Source organism: Vidua chalybeata, chromosome 26, assembly GCF_026979565.1.
Source record: "Vidua chalybeata isolate OUT-0048 chromosome 26, bVidCha1 merged haplotype, whole genome shotgun sequence".
In the NCBI taxonomy this organism is placed as follows: Eukaryota; Metazoa; Chordata; class Aves; order Passeriformes; family Viduidae; genus Vidua; species Vidua chalybeata.
This window is the reverse complement of record NC_071555.1, coordinates 5,213,077-5,233,875: the sequence shown is the minus strand read 5'-3', so window position 1 is coordinate 5,233,875 and position 20,799 is coordinate 5,213,077. Positions and strand designations below refer to the sequence as shown.

General features: G+C 60.1%; 2 protein-coding genes across 3 annotated transcripts; one reads left to right on the top strand and one right to left on the bottom strand.

Annotated features, from left to right (window-relative positions):
- Positions 1 to 43: 43 nt before the first annotated feature.
- Positions 44 to 8,994, bottom strand: PRR29 (proline rich 29). Of its 2 annotated transcripts, none has more exons than XM_053965450.1 (6): positions 7,800 to 8,994; positions 3,554 to 3,656; positions 1,635 to 1,750; positions 774 to 901; positions 607 to 677; positions 44 to 408 (listed from the first exon to the last, which is right to left on the bottom strand). In XM_053965450.1, the coding sequence occupies exons 1-6, from the start codon at positions 7,851 to 7,853 to the stop codon at positions 377 to 379; spliced, it is 504 nt and encodes a 167-aa protein (XP_053821425.1). In that variant the 5' UTR covers positions 7,854 to 8,994; the 3' UTR covers positions 44 to 376. The 2 variants fall into 2 exon arrangements, with proteins under 2 accessions (XP_053821425.1, XP_053821426.1); XM_053965451.1 differs by having other exon boundaries at positions 607 to 674.
- Positions 8,995 to 10,627: 1,633 nt separating this feature from the next.
- Positions 10,628 to 20,799, top strand: LOC128800180 (vasoactive intestinal polypeptide receptor 1-like). Its single transcript, XM_053965191.1, has 13 exons — positions 10,628 to 10,806; positions 12,686 to 12,797; positions 15,526 to 15,633; positions 16,440 to 16,549; positions 16,919 to 17,016; positions 17,423 to 17,555; positions 18,139 to 18,292; positions 18,801 to 18,861; positions 19,117 to 19,183; positions 19,288 to 19,379; positions 19,575 to 19,704; positions 19,966 to 20,007; positions 20,186 to 20,799. The coding sequence occupies exons 1-13, from the start codon at positions 10,738 to 10,740 to the stop codon at positions 20,276 to 20,278; spliced, it is 1,269 nt and encodes a 422-aa protein (XP_053821166.1). The 5' UTR covers positions 10,628 to 10,737; the 3' UTR covers positions 20,279 to 20,799.

Genomic DNA, 20,799 nt, shown 5'->3' with positions numbered 1-20,799 from the left:
CCCCGAGGGAGCCCCTGCACTCAGGCACGGAGCCACCAGCCCATGTAATTACAGATGCTTAATTAGCAACAGCAGGACGCTCTCTTAACAAAGCAAATTACAGGCAATGTTGCATTGAGAGCTGGAGGGACTAATGAAGGCTGGGACCATCCTCTGTCCCCTCCCCCGGGGACACAGCACAGCCTGTGCCACTCCGGCCTGGTGGCTTGGTGGGGGAGCAGGGCCCGGCTGGCACGGGGCTGTCCCTGGGGCTGTGACAGGGCTGGGGGGCTGTGACAGGGCCGGGGTGTCCCCGGGGCTGTGCCACCCCTGCCCTGGGGCCACCCCAAAGCACGGGAATCACGGAGCATCCATCCGGGATCGAGGGAGGCAGAGCTCACAGCCCCCGCTCCTCCGCGCTGTAGAACTCTGTGGAGACAAGGATGGGATGGGATGGGATGGGATGGGATGGGATGGGATGGGATGGGATGGGATGGGATGGGATGGGATGGGATGGGATGGGATGGGGACAGGGAGCAGGGAAGCTCAGCCTGGGGTGATGGAAGCCTGAGGGAAAGCTGCTCCTGTCGGGAGCCGTGGGGACAATGTCCCCCAGGCTGTCCTTACCCGCTGCTGGGGGGACTCCGGGTCCCACTGTCCCGGTGGCACTGGGGGGCGGCGGGGGGGGCACAGCTCTGCTGGAGAGGAGCGAGGACAGGTCAGTGACGGATGGATGGTGTCCCCTGGAGGGGCTGCCCCACCGGGGTGGCACCGAGCCCCACCCCGGCACTCACCGCCCGTCCCCAAGTGAGGAGCGCAGGAATCGCACGGGGGCCGGGCCGGGCACGGGCCAGGGGATGTAGTGATGGTGGAAAACCACGGCCTCCTCTTCCTCCTTGCCCTGCGAAGGCTCCGCCAGCGCCTGCGGGGAGGGGAACAGAGGCAGGGCTGGGCCGGGCTCCGGGGCTCCCAAAGCGCCGCTTGCCAGGGATCGCACCCGGCCGCTCCCGCTGGGTGGGCTCGGTTCCACACAAAGCCCCGGGGGCAGCCGCGTGGGAACGCGGCTGCCGGGGACACGGGGGGTGGCAGCCCCACAGATGGGACCAAAAGCCCGTGGGAAGAGCCCTTTGATCTGCCTGAGACCCGTTTGAGCAGACAGGGTCCAGTCCTGGCTGTCCCTGCACTGGTGGCACTGGGAGGGCAGGGGCTGAGTGCCTGGAGCTGCCAGCTGGCAGCAAACTCAGCAGCTGCCAGAGCCCAGCCCTGCCCCAAAAGCTGTTTTGTTCCCCCCAAGGAGATGAAAAGTTTCATACTGTTTTGGTTCAAGATGGATTTTTAAATGGCAGCCCCTGCAGAGCCTTCCTGCCGGGTTGGGCTGCACTTCCAGAGGCTCCCGGCTCTTCCCAGCTGGGCTGAACCTCTTCCCGAGGCCTGGCTGGTGTTTGAGCTGTCAGAGCCGGGGTCCAAAGCAAGCCCCAAACCCCCAAAGGGCTGCTCGGAGCTGGGCTGGAACCACCCAGGTGCTGCAGGCAGAAGGTCCCAAAGCACCCTCAAAGGTCCCCAGGCAGCACGTGGTGATCCTGAGGAGTCCTGGGCACGTCCCTCTGCCCCCTCTTGGGTCCCTTTGCCCACCCAGCCCCACCCCCGAGCCTCACCTGGGCAGGGGCTGGGGCTGGCCCCGCACCAAGGGGCATCAGAGCTGCCACGGCCAGGCCATGCATCAACAGCTGGTGCATTTGGGAGGTTTGAATCAGCATCAGCTCTATCAAATCTGCCAGGGAATTGGAGATTCTGCATCAGAGAGAGAGCAGATGGAGGGCAGGAGGAGCAGAGCCTGGGATAGGTGCCTGGGATGGGGCGGCCCCATGGCTCCTCCCTGTTCCCAAGCAGTGGGAGCAAAGCCAGGCTTCCCCCGCCCCAGTTTGGAAGCCTCATGTGGTGTTTAAAAATTATTTTGCTTGGATAAAGCTTGAAAATTGCCATATTTGAGCCTTTTCTTCCTTGCAAACATCTGGGCTGCCTCACGAGGGGTGATTACTGGGGCTGGAGGCACCAGACTTTCCTCCCATTCTGGGGAGAATTTCTCCAAGCCTGGAAGTGCTCGGGGCTTTGGGAAACACCTGCCCTAGCAGCAGCTGGCAGAGGCAGCGTTGAGAGCACACCAGGGTCAGCCCTGCTCTGTGCACAGGGCTCAGAGCCCCCCGAGGGGCAGGAGCTGGGGGTGAGCCCAGGATCCCAATCCCCACTCCTGGGAGCTGGATCCAGGTGAGGAGCAGGGTGGGGATGCTCAGTGCCTCCTCAGCTCCTGCCTGCTCCACATGAGGAGCTGGGCCCAGGGCAGTGTCCCTATTCCCTTGGCTGGAGGCCACACTGAGGGTGGCTGCTGAGGCCCATCCACACAGAGGAAGTCCCAAATCTGGCTCTGCACCCCCAAAAAATGCCCCCACTTCCTGCAGGTGTGAAATTCCCACAGAAGATCCTTATAAACCTGCTGGATTCCCCTGAGATCCTGCTGGCTTCATCCACCCTGAGGAGCTGTGGTGCCCCTGGATCCCTGACAGTGCCCAAGGCCAGGTTGGAGGGGGCTTGGAGCCCCCTGGGACAGTTGGAGGTGTCCCTGCCCTGGCAGGGGTGGCACTGGGTGATCCTTAAGGTCCCTTCCAGTCCAAACCATTCTGGGATTCCCTGGTTCCATGACCTGGAGTAAAGAAGGTTTTGCACCATCCTGTAGCCCATGTGCCAGATCCCCAAAGGCTCCAGAGCTGCCAGGCTGGCTCCCAGGACACCAGGAGGTGGCTGTCCCTCCGGGCAGGAGCACCCAGCACCTCCTGGGACTCTGCTGAGCTGGGGCCGGGAGCAGGGAGTGCCCCAGGGATTGGACCAGGCTGGGACACGGGGTGCTGGCAGCTCTGAGCAGATCCACCCGCCCCACAGGGGCCAGCCTGGCTCTCTCTTTTCTTTCCACACTGATTTGCAGCATCCTTTTTCCTTCCCGGATTTTTAAGGCCAGCTCCACCTTCCCCCTCCCCACAGCACAAGGTGACTTTGCCCGTGGCGTGTCCCCAGTGATGGTAGCCCTTTGTCCCTGCTGTCCCTGCTGTCCCCAGTGACCACAGCCCCCTGGCCCTGCACTGACCACAGCCCCCTGGCCCTGCTGCCAGCACCCCCAGCCCAGATTGCAGCCTGGGGGCAGCAGGGTGGGTGAAGCCCCTCCGGGCAGTGCCACAGCCCAGGGTTCCAGTTCCACTCAATCCCACCGTGCAGTTCAAGGAGCCTGTCGAGCCCCGGCGTTCCCTGGGGATGCCAGCAGGAAATCGGGTTTTGGAGAACAAAAACGGGTGAATTAAAAAAAAAAAAAAAAAAAAAAGAACCAGCCCCAAATTGTTCCCCGGGAGCATCTTGGAGCTTGGAGCCCAGATTTGGTAAAACCCCCAAAATTCGCACCCCGTGGGGCTGAACGTCCATCCACTCAGGACATTCCTGAGTGTGGCTCAGCCCCCTGCCTCTCACCCTGGAAAAGGCTGAAGCCAAGCCGGGTTTGGCGCTGCCCTCCCGCAGCTCTGCCCGCACGCACCTCCCCGGACGGGCGGGGGTCCCGGGGGGGCGGCCCCGGGCCCGGGCAGCTGCTGCAGGATCAGCACCGGGACGGCTCCGGGGGGCGATCCCATGGCGCGGGGCTGGAAGGCAGGAGGGGAAGGAGAAGCCCAGGATTGCACATTCAAGGGTTAATCCAGCCGCGGGGCAGGAGGGGACAGAGGGGACACGGCTGGGGGCAGGCGGGAGGGGGACAGTGATAGTGGCGGGGAGGAGAGGGGACGGGGGTGGGAGCAGGACAGAGGGGACGGGGCTGGTGGCGGGACAGAAGGGACGGGGGTGGTGGCCGGAGAAGCGGGTGGCCCGAGGGGGAGCAGGACGAGAGCCCTGGAGGAGGGAATGGTCGCTCTCCCCTGGTTTTTCCAGGGACACCGCCCTCCCATCCTGGGTGACTTCCAGACCTGGAGAGTCCCCGCCTCTGGGGACAGGTCCCTGGGCACGGATGGCCGCTCAGGGTCTGCAGGGCGTTTGCAAACCCCCGGTGCCCACCCTTTGGGCACCCCCGAGCCCAACCCCTCTCCCATCTCTACCCTAATCCCATCAGTCCTGAGGCGGAAGCGCTCCGGGGCTCACCCTGGGTGGGACAAGGCAGGTCCCTGCCGGGGGGGGCCCCCAGAGCCCGCGGGGGTCCCCGGCCGCTCCCCCCTGCATGGCTCGGGTGCGAGGGGAGCGGAGCTGCGGCCGGAGCCGGGATGGTCTCCAGGGCTCCCGGGGGAAACAAACCCTGCCCGGAGGGAGGCTCGGCCGCGCCAGGAATGTGCCCGGGCTGCTTCTCCCGGCAGGAAATCCCCAGGAAACGCCCTGGGGATACCGGGCTGGGGTGTTCGTGTGTCCCCACGGGGCTGGGCCGTGTCTCTGGCCCTGTGCCTCGTGGTGAGGGGGCTGAAAGGAGCAGTTTACAGCATCTGAGCCTCATTAGGGAATGGGAGGGACATGGGATTAATTAAGTCTATGAAAGTTATGGATAGGACCCCCAAAGTCTCCCCTAAAATTTGGGTGGCAACCCCAGAGACCTCCAAAATTCTCAACTAGAATTGCAGTTGGGAACCACAGAAACTTCCTCAAAATCTCCTCAAATTTGGGGATTGGACACCCAAAGTCTCCCCAAAATTGGGGATGGGACCCTCAGAGACCGCTGTAAAATTTGGGATGGGATCCTTAAACATCTCCCCTAATACTAGGGGATGGGACTCCTAGAAACCCCCAGAAGTCTCCCCAAAATTTGGGATGGTCCCCAGGATATCACCCAACCCCGGTGCCACCCCAGGGCTGCTCCCCAGGATGTCACAGCCTCGGTGCCACCTGGGGTCCCCGGGGTGTCCTTGTCACCGTGCCAGGTCCCCCGGGGCTGTGTCCCAGCTCCCTGCACCTCATCCTCAGGGATGCAGTGACCACGGGAATGAGCAGGAAGTGCTGGCAGCAGAGCCTGGCTCCAGGCTGCTGCTGGATCCTCCCCAAAATTTGGGATGAGACCTTCAGAAACATCCCCCAAAACTGGGGATGAGAACCACAGAACACCCCCAAAATCTCCCCAAAACCGGGGACAAGAACTAAACGTCTTCCCTAAAATTTGGATAGGAAATCCCAGAGACCTCCAAAAGTCTCCCCAAAATTGAGGGTGGGAACCACAGAACTCCCCCAAAACCTCCCCAGTGTTTGGGAGCCCCAGAGAACCTGCCTCAGGTCCTTCCCAGGATGCTGCCGAGGGGATTTGTGCCCAGCAGAGCACAGCCAGCTCCCGGCAGAGAGCTCAGCGTGTCCCGCTCATCCCAGGAAATCCTGGGAATGGGGAGTCTGCAGGAAACACTGGATTCCAGCAAAATGCACCCTGCGCCCCTAGCGACCCCAGCCCATGCCACCCCCAGCCTCAGGCCGCTCCCTCCGCCCCGCCCGCCCCTCCCAGGCCGCTCCTCTGAGTGATTTCCATGGATATCACATCCCCAATCTGCCGTGCCCCAGAGCCGACCTGGGAACTTTTCCCAGGGTTTCAGCCCGCGGCCAGCTCTGCTCGGGAAAAAATCTCTCCCAAAACTCTCGTTCTGCCCCAGAACGGTACCGGAGACCCCCCCGCAAATCCTCCCCCAGCCCCCAAATCCCCATCCCCTCCCACCCCCCGCCCCCAAGCCCGAGCCCGGCTGCCTCAGCCCGCAGCCCTTGGCTCCAGTCCGGGCTATTTTCTGCTTGATTGTTTTTTTCTCTGTGTTCCTAATTTTTCCGACCCCCTCTGGATTGCTTTTCTGCCTTTTGTTATAATCCTAAATTCCCATTATTTGCCATTTAATTACTGTGCTGTTTCCTGCCCGTTTTGGCAGAGCCCGGCTGGGCTGATCCCGATCTTATCTCCCCTTAGGAGGGATTCAAGCACCGGGATGGGGGTGAGGAGTCCAAGGGAGCCTCGTGCCAGGGCTGGGACATGAGGGGTGACAGGGACCTGCTTGGAATATCCTCAGCCCCCCCATGGCAGCCTGAGCCCCTCTGGGGGGATATTACTGACAGAGGGGAGGGGAGGAGGAGAAGAGAAGGAGACGGAGGAGGAGGAGGAGGAGGAGGAGGAGGAGGAGGAGGAGGAGGAGGAGGAGGAGGAGGAGGAGGGCAGGGCTCAGGCCGGACTCAACTCTGGGCTGTGCCTGGCTCCAGCCTGTCCCCTGTCCCCTGTCCCCTATCCCTTTTCAATTCCCCCAGAACATCCCCTCAGCCCAGCTCCTAAACCTGTTCAAAGGCCAGGGTCATGGAATTAGGGCTGCACGTTGGGTGGGGACAGCCCCACGGCAGGAGCACTCCTGGCCCTTCAGAGGAGCAGGAGGAGGAGCAGGAGGATCCATGGCAGAGGGACCTGAGTGGCAGGGCAGGAGCTGGCCAGGAAAGCAGAGCCTGGGCACAGGGATGTGCCAGTGTCGAGGTGGGATGGGGACAAAGGCAGCTGTGGCTGTGCTGTGCCCAGGTCACCTTCCTCAGGTGGGAATGATGCCCCAGCTGGAGGTGCCACCTCTGTTCCCCCCCCCCCATCTGACTCAGCCACACTGGCAGAGGTGACAGCGACAGCCCTGGACTGGTTTGTGTTCCCACCTTGGAGTGTCAGTGGGGACACACAAAACATCCACTGGGAAAACCCAGGAGGGATCAGAGGATTTTCCAGCTCCAATGAGGACAGATCCTGCTGTTCCCTGGAAGAGCCACCCAGTGCCAAGGGCACCCTGAGGGTGCCCAGCAGAGAATTTGCTGCCTTTGGAAGCTCTGGAGCCCCTCTCTTACAGCAGCTCTGGGATTTCTTCTGGAAACCCTTAAAAACTGCCCCCTACCCCCAGCCCAGGGCCGGGATCCCAGCCCTGTCCCCTCTCAGGCACAGGGTGAGTCCCAGGAGCAGGAATTTTCCTTGTCAGGACCAAGGCCTTGGGATGGGGCCAGTCCCTGGGGATCAGGACGGACAGGGACCAGGAGGGACAGGGACCCTCTGCCACCCCTTGGGCTGTGTGGGTGCTGCTGCAGCTCCTGGAATGGGATCAGTGGGATGCAGCCCCTCTCTGCGGAGCATCAGCCAACTCTGGCAACATAAGAGAGCAGAGGCAGGGCATGGGGGCGGGAGCACCGGGAGCACCGGGGAGGGGAGGAACTGAGCTGCCCTGGAGGTGATAGCACATCCCTTTTGCCACTTCCCTTCCCGGAAAACCAAGTGGAGCCAGGGAGATTCCCAAAGTGAGGAAACCCCGGCAGGATCAGCAGCCTTGCCCAAGCCTCGGGGGAGGTGAAGAAACACTGAAGGTGAGGCAACACATCCCCCCCAACCCTGCTGCCTCCCAGGGGCTCCCAAAACCAGTCCCAGACCAGTTTGTCACTGCACACAGGGACAAACCCTGGCTATGGGGTGGCAGAGTGGGAGCTGCTGTCCCCTGGGCTGTCCACCATCACACAGTCACATTCAGGCACTCAGGACACACCTCTGGGGACGCTCTCTGTGTCCGGAACTGTGAATGGGTTTAAGCTCCTCATTCTGAACGATAGCTACAAAAAATCCCCTTTCCCTTTCCAGGAGGTCTCACGCTGCCAGTGCTTTGATCGTCATCGTCCCCAAGCTGTCACCCAGCCATCGAGGGCTCCTCTTCCTCCGAGTTCCCCTTCCCAGACTTGCCTCCTTCCACGGAGGAAAAATCCAGGCAGAGGCACATCCCCGGTGGGATGAAGGCGGCACAATCAGTGATCCCAGCCCTCCCTAAATGAGCGTTTGTCACCTGCAGGAAGAGTCCCGGCAGTGACTTCCTTTGCTTTGGAGGCGGCTGAGTCATGCCGAGTTGGCGGCGGGATCAATGGGAAGGGCCGTGGTTGCAGGGCCTCTGGGGACATTCCCGGGGCCTCGGCAGGGACACAACCGCCGGTCCCCGCACCCGGCCGTGCTGCCACACCGCAGCTGTGTGCCAGAGGCAAATCCTCCTGTCCTGTCCTGTCCTGTCCTGTCCCCTCTGCCCGTCACCACTGTCACTGCCACATGGAATGGACACGGCCACCCCAAATGGGACCCCTGGTGGGGGCCCAGAGGAGCGGGCTGGGTTTGGATCCGGGATTTGCAATCCAGAGAGTTTGTCCTCGCTTCTGTCCCTCTCGCTGCTGCCGAAGGGGACAATGAGCCCTGGCCAGCAGGCCGGGTAGGTCACCCCTGCCGGGAGCAGGTCAGGCCACCAGCGCTGCCGCAGCTCCTCCTCGCTGCGGGAAGAGCGGGAGCAGCTCGGGAATGTGGGCTGGGAACCGCCCGAAGGACCCCGGGGCTCTCCATCCTCCTGGGAAGGGGGAGAGGGGCTCCCACCCCCCAGCGATGCTCTCCCCATTTCCTCTGGCATTCCAACCAGCCCGGCCACCTCCCGGCCTGGGCACAGAGCCCGCAGCCCGTTTGCCACGTGATGGCACCAAATTGGCCTTGTGGGGACACCCGGGGCACCCCGAGCCACCCCCCACCCCAAAGCAGCCCCCGTGGGGCCGTGCCAGGGGGTGTTAATACTTTCCTCCACAGCCCTCTGGAGTTACAAGGCTAGCCCAGATCTGAGAGAGCTTTGGTAGAAAATATTACAGGGTTATGGCAAAAGATTCCAAAAGAGGCTCTAACACCCATTGTGGTCAAAGACGTTTATTCCATAGGAGGAAGAGGGAAAAAGGGAAAGAGAGAAAGAGAGCAGGCACAAGCATGGGCAAGAGAGCGAACAGTGGAGGAGCAGGGCATTATCTGCCCTCCTGTTCAGGAAGGGACAATTGGCTCCCAGCCAGTTGCGTCCAGAAAGGAAGGAAGGGTTAAACTAACATGGCTACAGCTACAGGGGTCTCTGTGGGGAGGGGCGGGGAACCCATTCCCCAGAGCGATGCAACAAAGGGGGGCGCAGGGTTCTTCCAGCAGGGACAGTTTAATTCGGGCTTTAGGCTCCATCCCAAGTGTTTATGTTACGGCTGCTGGAAAATTAAATGATTAATTTGGGTGGTTCCGTTTCAGATGTTAATGAGCCTGGCCCGACCTCGGCAGCTTTGGTGTCAGCGTAACCCCGGGCTCAGCCTTTGCTCCTCATCACGGCCCTGAGGGCTTGGAGCCATCGCGGACCCGGCTCTTCCACCCGCGTCTGTTAGGGCGATCTCATTTACAGAGAACTTCCTAATGAGACCTCCCAAAACTGGGGATGGGATCCCCAGAGACTGCCCCAAAACTGGTAATGGGACCCCTAAATATCTCCCCTAATATTGGGGATGGGGCTCCCAGAAACCCCCAAAAGTCTCCCCAAAATTGGGGATGGGACCCACAGAGACCCCCCCCAACATTGGAGATGGAACCCCTAAAGTCTCCCCTAAAGTTTGGATGGCAACTCCAGAGACCCATAAAATTTTTCCCAAAAATGGGGGTGGAAACCAGAGAAATTTCCTCATAGTCTCCCCAAAATTTGGGATGGGAACCCAAAAGTCTCCCCAAAATTGGACACGGGATCCCTAAAGTCTTCTCATAATTGGGAGTCCCACTACTAAAATAATTAAATGGTGACATTTGAGTCAAAATTCCCCTTGCTGATTGGGCTGGGGCTTTCCAGCCGAGAGAATTCTAGAAACACATTTATTTTACATATCCCCAATACAATATTTATATCGATTTAATCCATATTTATATATTTACAGATACATAATTTTATTTTTTTCTGTAAGAAGAGCTCAGGTGATGCTTGGGGGTCTGGATGCAAGGGCAGCCCCATCCCTGGGGGAGACTCAGGAATGCAGCTCCAGGCGTTCCCTGCAGCTCCAGGCATTCCCTGCTCTGTGTCCATCCCAGGTTGTTTCTGGGGTCCCCCAAAACCTTCCCTGCTCTGTTCCGCTCTGGCACCGAGGTGACAACACCTGGCACACACCAAACGCCAAAATCGCGCCCCCAAACCCAGGGCTGGGCAGAGCTGGGGTCAATCTGCAGAGGGGGTGGGGCTGTCACACCCCCAGAGCCCACCCCAGGAATTCCTGGGTAGGGGGAATATCGGGAGGGGTTCGGGGTGTCCCGGGGAGGGGAGGCAGGATGGGACAGGGCTGGCACGGGGACGGCAGCGCTGCCGGTCATCCTGGGGCCAGCAGAGTCACCCTGGGGCCAGCAGAGCCACCCTGGGGCAGGGCTGGAGGGAGCGCCCCTGTCCCCGCCAAGGGAGGTGACCCCTGGCACCCCGCACGCCGTCCCGGCTGTGCCTCCATTCCCGCAGCCTTTCTCCAGCGGTTTTCCAGCCCGGCGGCACCCGAGGAACCGGGAAGGGCTCGGTGTCCCCGCTGGGCACCCCCGGGCTCGGCTGGGGGTCCCGAGGGGCCGGTGGTGCTGGGGGGCAGTGCCAGCCTGGGGTCCCTCCCGAGCTGCTCCATCCAACCCCAGCGGAGGGAGGAGCCTCCCGGTGCCGGATCCCGAGCGGTGACATCCAGGCTGGCGGAGAGACGGAGCCCAGCGGCGACAGGGACAGCCACAGCGGGGGACACGGGCAGAGACACCCGGGCGGGACCGAGACCCACGGCACGGAAGGGTCCTGAGGGACACGGGACAGGACAGAGCTGGGAAGGGCAGAGGGGAGAGGGCAGGGAGGTGCTGGGGCACCCCCGGAGCCCCGGCTCGTGGAGGAGGAGCTGGGCTGTCCCCAGACCCTCGGGGACAGAACCGAGAGCCCACTGGCTGCAGCCATGGGAGGTCTTTGGCAGCTGCCCTGGCCCCGCTCGCTGCTGCTCCTGCTGTTCCTCCCCACGCTTCAGGTGAGTGGCCCTGGGGACAACGCGGGGACAGGTGGGGGGCACTGGCAGTCCCCCCCTGCCAACCACCTCCCACTGCTGGGAGCAGTGAAAGGTCCTCCTGCCCAGGATGGGGGCTGCACATCCCATCCCCCATCCCATCCCATCCCATCCCATCCCATCCCATCCCATCCCATCCCATCCCCATCTCTCTGCTCCCAACCTGGGGGATGCCTTGCGAGCTCCCCTTGGGGACTTTCTCACAGCTCCTGGGGACAATGGGGTGACAAGGGTGGTGCTGGGACCCCGCAGGACCAGGCAGTGCTCAGGGACCCCCCAGGGCAGAGGTCCCAGGAATGATCCCTTGGGAACGGATCCTCCACCCCACATCACCCAGAGTCCTACACCCCTGGAGGAGCCCTGAGCTCCCTGGGGAGCGCCCACAGGCACAAGGGTTGGGGTGACTGGGGGGGCAGGGGACAGGGACAGCCGAGGGTGATCCCCATCCCAGGACAGGGCCATGGGAATGGCTGGCACCAAATCCCCGTGGGAATGGGGGGCACTGGGGTGGTTGTGCTGCCAGAGTGAGTGAAACACTCCTGAGCTGGTCAGGCTGCTCTGGGGAAAAGGGGAGGGAAAGGGAAAGGGAAAAAAGGGAAAAAAGGGGAAAAAAAGGGAAAAAAGGGGAAAAAAAGGAAAAAAAGGGGAAAAAGGGAAAAAAGGGGAAAAAGGGAAAAAAGGGAAAAGGAAAGGGGAAAAAGGGGAAGGGAAAAAGGGAAATAGAAAGGAAAAGGGAAAAAAGGGAATGGGAAAAAAGGGGAAGGGGAAGCTGGGCAGTGGGAGCACTGGAAGCTTGGAGGGTTTTAGAGACTGATGGCATCAGGGGAAACTGAGGAGCAGCAGTAATTCCCTGCCCTGCAGGTAGCTCGGAAGGGAGCCCTGCACATTCCCTGTTCCTGGAAACAGCGTCCTGGCCCAGCTGCCATAAATAACAAATCAAACCCAGCAAAAGAGGGGTGAGAGAAATCCCCCTGCCCCATCCATGTTCTCCATCACTGGCAGACTGGAGGAGGAGAATTTCTGGGCCTTCCTGGTACTGTGCCCAGAGCCATCCCCAAAATGACTTTTCCGGGCTGGAAATTCCCTTGAAATCTTGTGTTCAGCAGGAAAAGGAAACAAAATCTCCTGGGGGAGGTGAAGGGACCCTGAGGAGCAGCTGCATGGCCAGGACAGGGCAGGGCAAGGTTCAGCCAAGGGGTGCTCCAATGTCCCACACTTCCCTCTGTGGTGAAGTTCTGGGATCCACCCTCATCTCTCTGTTTCTCCAGCTTTTACATCTTTGGCCCTCACCTAAAACAATCAGCAACCCAACCCCAGGTGTTGGCCCCAGATCCCTGTCCCAGACAGCCCTGAACCTGGACACTGCTGGGATGCTTGGGATGGGCAGAGATGTGTGGGAATGGACATGGATGGATGCTTGGGAATGGGCAGGGATACCTGGGAATGGGCAGGAACACTTGGGAATGGGCAGGGATACCTGAGAATGGGCAGGCAGAGTTCCTGGCCTGCTCCCAGTTCAGCCTCAGTCTCCCGGTTCTCCAGCTGGGAGCTGAGGAGGCAAATCCCAAAGCAGGGATTCCCAGACAATCCAATCCCTGCAGCCACCACGTCTCTCAAATCTTTAGGATCTGGACATTCTCCCTGGTGTTCCATCAGCTCTGCTGGCAAAGCCCAGAGCTGGGAATGTGGGGTTGCTGTGCCCACATCCCACTGGGACAGTGGGAGGTGTCCGTGCCCCTGGCAGGGGGGCACTGGGATGGGTTTGCAGCACCTTCCAACCCAGCTCCATGACTCCATTTCCACAATTCCATTATTCTCCTGCCTGCCCTTTCTCCTCCCCAAGGTGCAGGGAACTCATCCTGACTGCTCCGTGGTTCTTCACTTCCAGAAGCGAGAGGCGGAATGTCTGCAGAGGATCCGGAACGAGAGCCACAGCCCGGGCCAGGCAGGGCAGGGTGAGCCTGGGATCAGCTCCCTTGGCAGCAGGGAAAATTTCCTGAGGGGTCCCTGGAGGGTGACCCATGGTGGGGATTGCTGAGTACGCATGGATTTGGGATTTCCAGGGACATGGAGAGCAGCACCAAGGCAAAGGTCAAGGAGAAACCCTGGAGAGCCCCCAAAATGCTGTTGGGATAGGATAGAGAGGATTGAGGGACACAAGCAACAGCCAGAACTCAGCCCTGGTGGACATACAGAATCATGGAATGGTTTGGGATCAGGAGGGACCTTGAAGCCCACCCAGTGCCACCCCTGCCATGGCAGGGACAGCTCCCACTGTCCCAGGCTGCTCCCAGCCCTGTCCAGCCTGGCCTTGGGCACTGCAGGGATCCAGGGGCAGCCACAGCTGCTCTGGGCACCCTGTGCCAGGGCCTGCCCACCCTCCCAGGGAACAATTCCCGATTCCCAATCTCCCATCCATCCCTGCCCTCTGGCAGTGGGAGCCATTCCCTGGGTCCTGTCCCTCCATCCCTTGTCCCCAGTCCCTCTCCAGCTCTCCTGGAGCCCCTTTGGGCCCTGCAAGGGGCTCTGAGCTCTCCTTGGAGCCTTCTCACCCCCACAGGGAGGGATTCATGGAATATAGCAGTGCTGCATTGGTCCATGCCCCTGGCAGAGTCCCCTCGATCCCCCTGCACCAATGCCAGGGCTGTGGCCACCAGCACCAGGGTCATGCCGTGGTGTCACCATCTCACATCTGCTCCCCTTCCTAATTAAGTAAATTTTACTGCCAAACTTTTTTTGAGCAGCTCAATTTTCCCATATCTGGGATTTTAAACAAATTAACTGGTTGAAAAAACAAATTTCAAGTGCTGCTTTTGGACATCCTTTTTAAAATTGCATCTCAGTTTCCATCCAAAAGTGGAATGGCCCAAATCCCAGGCAAAAATTGTCACCTGGAGAATAAGGAATGCATAATTCCAAGGGTTTCATCTCATAGCAGTGGAAAAATTAAACAATAAATGCATATGGAGATGCATAAATTCTTAAGTAACTCTGCAGAGATGTCATTTATCCTTCAGCTTAGCAGGGAAAAGCCAAATTGATTGGAAAAGGTCCATTTTACAATCTGAATTGTGCCAGCCAAGGGGAAGGAATCTCATGGCAGGAAAATATCCGAGAAGCGGGAATGCATAATTAAAATCTGGATTTAATCCTGGGTTCCTGCTGCCCCCGTCCACCTGAGCTGCATTCATCCCTTTCCCTGCATGCACCAGCATGGGGAGCATGACTCCAGGACAGGCTCAGATCCCATGGACAGGGTGGGAGGGCTCTGGGATCTCTTTATTCCTGCCCAATATCCCATCCTTCCCTGCCCTCTGGCAGTGGGAGCCATTCCCTGTATCTTGTCCCTCCATCCCTGGAGCTTCTCCTCTCCAGGTGAGCAGCTCCAGCTCTCCCAGCCTTTCCTCTTCCATTCCTTGCACCATTTCTGTGACATCCTCTGGATTATGGGGGCTACAGATTCCAGAGGAGTCCCTGGAGAGGCTCCAAAGGCTCCTTTGGACCCAGGCTGGGAGAGCTGGGGTGCTCACCTGGAGAGGAGAAGCCCCAGGGAGAGCTCAGAGCCCTGCCAGGACACAAAAGGGCTCCAGGAAAGCTGGAGAGGGACTTGGGACAAGGCAGGGAGGGACAGGACACAGGGAATGGCTCCCACTGCCAGAGGGCAGGGATGGATCGGATATTGGGCAGGAATTGTTCCCTGGGAGGGTGGGCAGGCCCTGGCACAGGGTGCCCAGATCAGCTGTGGCTGCCCCTGGATCCCTGGGAGTGCCCAAGGCCAGGTTGGAGCAGCCTGGGACAGTGGGAGGTGTCCCTGCCCATGGCAGGGGTGGCACTGAATGGGCTTTAAGGTCCCTTCCAACCCAAACCATTCCAGGATTCCCTGCTCCCACAACCCCAAGAAATGAAGTGACTGCTCTCAGTGCTGATCCCAATTCTGTGCTCGCTTCCCTGATCCTCCAGAGCAAAAACCAAGCCCCACTTTGGCATTGTGGATGCAAATCCCACCCTGCCAGGACTGACATCCCCAGGCTGAAATCAGGGCAAATTCATCAGACCTGTCCAGTTCCACATTCCCTGGCTGGGAATGGACATGGCTCCATGAATAATGTAGATCTGCAGGGTTAATGATGGAGCTGTGCTGGGACAGGAGTTGGTCTGGAATGGGATGTCCTTGTCCCATCCTGGGCTGCTACATCACGAATTCCCCCAGCCCCAAGTCTGCCTGGCTGTGCTCATTCCCAGGAAAATTGGAGAATTATTTAAACAGGAATTCAGTGCTGGATTGGGAAGCAAAAATTGTTTAAGCTGGTGACTCGCAGCAAGCCTTGCATGACTGCCTTCTGTCCTTGGGGACACATCCCGAGTTTAGCCTCCAGGTGCAAAAATCCAGCATAAATCTGGGTTATTTTAGGAGCCACGGGCAAATCCCAGCCCATCCCATACGCAGGGTGTTCCCACAGGAGGTCGGTCTGACGCAGCCCCAGGAGCTCCCAGGTCCCGCGCTGAAAGGGAATCCCAGCACCGGGAGGGGATCCCGAGGTTCTCAGGAGCAGAGCCAGGATGCTCCCGGTTCCTGCGGGCACGGCCCGGCCCCGGATCGGGGACAGCGGTGGCGCGGGGCCGGGGCTGCTGTGTCACCCGCGTGTCCCCTCCTGGTGTCACCGCCGTCCTCTCCCTCCCCAGGCTGCCTGACCGAGTGGGACGGGGTCAGCTGCTGGCCCGGCCTGCCCCTTGGCCAGACCCGAGGTGTCGCCTGTCCCGAGATCCTGAACGTCTTCAAGAAGTCCAAAGGTCTGAATCCAGCGGCGATCGCTCATCCCACGGACCCACCCACCCTGCCAGGGCCCCCTGAGCCACCGCAGCCCTTCCCTCCCAGCCCACAGCTCCTGCCTCTCCAAACAAACGTCCTCGGTGTAAACTGCAGTCCCGGCAGGGACAGGGAAAGCAGAGATTCAGGGAGCTGCCACAGCAGGACCCAAATCCTTCCATCCCTCTGTGGATGGAGCTCTTGGTGTCCTCATCCTCCATCCTGGTGACACCAGGACAGTCCCCTTGCTGCACTCCTCTCCCACACACCATCCCAGTGATCCCAAGCTGCCTCCATCCCTCCTGGAGGGTGGGAAGGAGAGCTCCCTCCCGAACATTCCAGCACTTCCTCAGACAGGAGTAATTTGGGAAATGCTGGGAAACGTTTGCTTTGGAGCAGGAACAGCTCAGGAGAGGCTCAATGGAGCCCTCACAGGATGAAAGAGCACTTTTATAGCTTTAATTCCCAATTCCCTTCTGCTGGAGGGATCTGGGCTTGCTTTCACACCCTGTCCAAAGTTTTCCTGGCAGCTCCAGGCACGGGGCCAGAGGGGGCAATGGGATCCAGAAAGGATGGGGTAGCAAGGGTAGCAATGGGATTTGGGATGGAGGGATGGGGCCTGGGAGGGAAGGGGCAGTGATAGGGGCCAGAAGGAGCAATGGGGTCTGGGAGGGATGGGACAGCCCATGGGTATCACGCTGCTGTCCCTGTCTGTTCCAGGCCGGGCATTTTGGAGGTGCCATCAGAGGTGACACCTGTGGCTCCCCTGAGCTCCCTCCTTGTCCTGCAGGGCTGATCCAGAGGAACTGCACCGAGTGGGGCTGGAGCCCCCCCAGCCCCCCCTACCACAGTGCCTGCCAGCTGGAGACCCTTGGCAGCAACAATGACACTGAGGCCAAGGCACGTGGGACCCCTGGGGCTGTGGGGAACTGTCCCCATGTCCCCATGCCCCCCATGTTCCCACACCCCATGCCTCCATGTCCCCATGTCCCTGTGTCCCCATATTACCCTGTCCCCTTGTCCCCATATTCCCCTGTCCCCATGTCTGCATGTCTCCATGTCCCCCTGTCTCCATGTCTCTATGTCCCCATGTTCCCCTGTCCCCATGTCCTCATGGCCCCATGTCCCCATGTCCCCGCACCGCCCACTGTGCAAAGAACCATGGAGATGCTCCCAGGTTATCCCATTGCCTCCCAGCTGTCGCTGCTTGTCCCTCACCAGCACTTCCCAGTCCCTGTGCCCTCACTCCACTGGTGCTGTCCCTTCCAGAGAGGCCATTTTGTCACCATAAAGGTGCTCTACACCTGTGGCTACTCCATGTCGCTGGCAGCGCTGCTCCTGGCCATTGGCATCTTCTGCTGCTTCAGGTAGGGCTGGGAGCTGCTCCAGCTCCACGGGCTGGAGGGACAAGGGATAAATCCCAGCAGGAAGGGCTGCCTCCAGCCTGGCCCCTCCTGGAGCAGCCAGGACCCATCCCAGCCAACAGGAAAACTGGGAAGGCAGGAGAGGAATGGCACCGTTCCCTAGTGGTCCTCTCGAGTTCTGGTTCTGCAGATGTCCTTTTGCTGCAGGTTTGGGCTCTCCAGAGGTTTCTGGGATGTTCCCTTGTCCTTGAGCAGCTCCAAGCACAGCACAACCCTGCTCTTCCTGATTTTAGAGCAGGAAAGCTTCTCCAGGGCTTTGTGACCATCACCAGCAGTGATCCCTGGGGAGGGGACACCAAAGCACCTCCTATGCCCCTGTTCAGGCCCAGCCCATCTGTCCCTCCTGCAGGAAGCTGCACTGCACCAGGAATTCCATCCACATCCACTTCTTCACCTCCTTCATCCTGCGGGGCACGGCCGTGTTCATCAAGGACCGCGTCCTCTTCTCGGATGAGTCCATCGACCACTGCACCATGTCCACGGTAAATCCCAAACCCCAGCCCTGGAGCACGGCAGGGAGAGCAGCAGGGGCTCCTTGCTGGGACCCGGGGGAATTTATCACTGCAGAGAGGAGAGAGAGAGCCTGTGGGATGGAGGAAATTCTGTCCTGGGTGGCCCTGGGGAGGTTCAGCATTTCTGCATTTCCCTCCGTGCAGGGCACAAGTTCTGTCCTCAAAACTGCCACTGGCCTCAGGCTGAGTGTCCCCAGTGGTGTCCCCAGTGGGGCTAAAGCTCAGCACAGCCCACCAGCACCAGGTACTGCTCAGATCTGAGCTTTTCATTCAAATCAGGAACCCCTGAATGAAGATACAACACTGAGAAAACCACAGACACAGCCACGGGGTTTTTAAAGATCCTACAAAACCAGCCCGTGGTCAGCTGCCCGTGGGGCCAGGCAGAGCAGAACCTGCTGCAGGTGGGACAGAGTCACTGGGGCTGCACTGAAAGGTCATCACTGGAAGGTCATCACAGGTGTCCTCAAGAGGGTGGGTGGGAGGGTGACCATCCCCTGTGCCCCCAGGACAGGGTGGCTGCACCCTGAGCCATCCCCTCCTCCCCTGGCAGGTGACCTGCAAAGCAGCCATTGCCTTCTTCCAGTACTCAGTGCTGGCCAACTTCTACTGGCTGCTGGTGGAGGGGCTGTACCTGCAGACGCTGCTGCTGCTCACCTTCACCTGCGACAGGAGCTACACCTGGGGCTACGTCCTCATGGGCTGGGGTGAGCCTGGGGACAGCCGGACGTCCCTGCACATCCCCGGGCAGGAACCACCTGGGAATGGCCTGATCTGAGACCCACCTGGCCAGAGGTCCCCAGCCAGATGTCCCCAGGGCTGTTCCCAGCATGTCCCCACCCCAACATCTCCTGCATGGCCTTGGTGGGCACCCAGCTGCTCCTGCCAGACCCCAAAGCTGTTGGGGAAGCGTGGCCTGACCAGGACAGGTCCTCCCTTCTTCCCACACCCACCTGGGGCTGGGAACATCTATGCCAGGTGCCTGGGTGTGATGGAAGAGTGTGGGGGCAGGAAAGTGGCCAGGAGGTGACACAGACACAGCACCATCAGTGGGCACCTTTTCCTTCTCCTGGAGAAGGCGGGAAGGTTGTCACCTTCCTGCCACATCCAGAACTGAGCTAGACACATGTTTCTGGGGACAAGGGACAGAGGGGTGGCACAGGGGCTTCCCAGAGCACTGGAGGGGCCATCCCTGCCTGTGTCCTGTCCTTGCAGGCGTCCCCATGGTCACAGTTGTGGTGTGGGTGCTCACCAGGCTCCAGTATGACAACCATGGGTAAGAGCAGCTGCCCCTTGGCCTTGCCCAGGCCACCTCAGCCACGTGTCCCAGTCCAAGTGCTGGGAAATGAACCTTTGGCATGGGATGCTCAGGAGGGGAGGACTGGGCCAGGACTGTATTTAAATGTAGCTTCTGTTTTCTGGTGGGTGCTGTGGCAAGAGGAGTGCAAAGGGGTCTGGCCAAAGAAATGGCAGAGGGACAGCTGGGCCACGCGGGTCCCAGCGGGTGCCAGAGCCATCTCCTGTCCCATAGGTGCTGGGACGACTACTCCAGCCTGTACTGGTGGGTGATCAAGGCTCCCATCCTCCTGGCCATATTTGTGAGTGTGTCCCCTGAGAGACCCACCCCAGAGCCAGGGTCCCACACGGCCAGGGGACCTGGCCAGGGGCTGTGCAGAGCCTGAGACGTGGCCTTCTGGGATAGGTGAACTTCCTCATCTTCCTCAACGTCACCAGGATGTTGGCACAGAAGATCCGGTGCCCGGACCTCAGCAGAACCCACAAGCAGCAGTACATGTAAGGGGACAGGGCTGTGCCCACCCTGGGGTCTGGGGTCCCAGGGCAGAGGGACCCTCCTTGGAGGAGCACAGAGGACAGTCTTGGAGCCTCCAAGACCTGCCTTTCACAGAGAACTTGCTTGGGGTCAAGGCCAGGTTTTGGGGAGGTCTCACAGGGCAGCAGGAGCACCCAGACCCCTCTCACTCTCCACAGGAGGTTGACCAAGTCCACGCTGCTGCTCATCCCCCTCTTCGGGGTGCACTACGTGGTGTTCGCGCTCTTCCCCGAGCACGTGGGCGTGGACGCCCGGCTCTACTTCGAGCTGGTGCTCGGCTCCTACCAGGTGAGACGGGCAGGGAACAGCCCCAAGGCCCCACCCCAAATCACACCAGGAGCCCCTGGAATGTGGGGCTTGGGCCTCTTTTGGGAGAGGGTGCGCCCAAACACCTGGGGCAGGGCACAAGGGTTGGGCCTGGAGAACCCGGCACTGATTTCCTCTGTGGTGGGTCAGAGGTGTGGCAGGAGGTAAAGGCAGGGAGAAGATGAGCATGGAGGGGTCCAGCCCCTTCCTCTGGGTGAAAATTGCTCTGCCTGTCCTCTCCAGGGCTTCCTGGTGGCTCTGCTCTACTGTTTCCTCAATGGGGAGGTGAGTGTGTGTCCCCACCCCAACCCCGGGCACCACAGCAGGCACAGGGACACCCCGAGGGTGCCCCAAAGCCAGAGGTGGGCAGGGACATTTCCCCCTCCCCTTGGCCCCCCATTCCTGTCCGTTGGGTGCTGCTCGGTGTCCCTGGGTGCCAGCACCACCCGTGGTGTTGGTGCAGGTCCAGGCTGAGATCAGGAGGAACTGGGGCACGTGGCAGAGGTCCATGGAGAGCAACGTCTTCAACCTGGCCACCCAGGACTTCACAGCATGACCAGGACAGCATTCCTGGAGTGGTGCTGCTGGAGGAGCAGCTCCATGGCTGCAGCCCCAGAAAGACCCAAGCTCTCCTGATTTTGGGGGTTCTGGGTCTGACACCCTCTGAGGGTGTTTGGAATAACCAGAAAGAATCAAGCTCTCCTGATTTTGGGGGTTTTGGGTCTGACACCCTCAGAAGGTGTTGGGAACAACCATGGGAGAGGCTCTGCCTGCTCGCTGCTGGTGGATCTTGCACCCTGTGGTAGCACCTCACCCCTGGAGCTCTCACTGTTCACTGAGAAGCAGGCAAAGAGAAGTTCTCCACTTTTCTGCCTGAAACTGGGAAGGAAACACAAAAAATCCTTCACTGAAGGATGGCTGGTGGTGAAGGACTCTGAAAGAAAAGGAGCAGCACCAATACTGAAGGGATTCACTGATGGATGCTTTCCCCCTTCTTTGGTTTAGAAAATCATTTCCCTTCTGGGAAGATTCCCCCCTGGGATGGAGGAAGGATACAGAGAGAGGCAAAACCCCACA

Excerpts from the sequence above, each read along its gene's own strand:
- LOC128800180 (XM_053965191.1), top strand. The coding sequence starts at position 10,738 with ATGGGAGGTCTTTGGCAGCTGCCCTGGCCCCGCTCGCTGCTGCTCCTG. Across the intron at positions 18,862-19,116 it reads CTCCAGTATGACAACCATGG|GTGCTGGGACGACTACTCCA; the intron begins GTAAGAGCAGCT and ends CCTGTCCCATAG. Across the intron at positions 19,705-19,965 it reads TGGTGCTCGGCTCCTACCAG|GGCTTCCTGGTGGCTCTGCT; the intron begins GTGAGACGGGCA and ends TGTCCTCTCCAG.
- PRR29 (XM_053965450.1), bottom strand. The coding sequence starts at position 7,853 with ATGACTCAGCCGCCTCCAAAGCAAAGGAAGTCACTGCCGGGACTCTTC. Across the intron at positions 3,657-7,799 it reads TGCCGGGACTCTTCCTGCAG|CCCCGCGCCATGGGATCGCC; the intron begins GTGACAAACGCT and ends CCTGCCTTCCAG. Across the intron at positions 409-606 it reads CGGAGTCCCCCCAGCAGCGG|AGTTCTACAGCGCGGAGGAG; the intron begins GTAAGGACAGCC and ends TTGTCTCCACAG.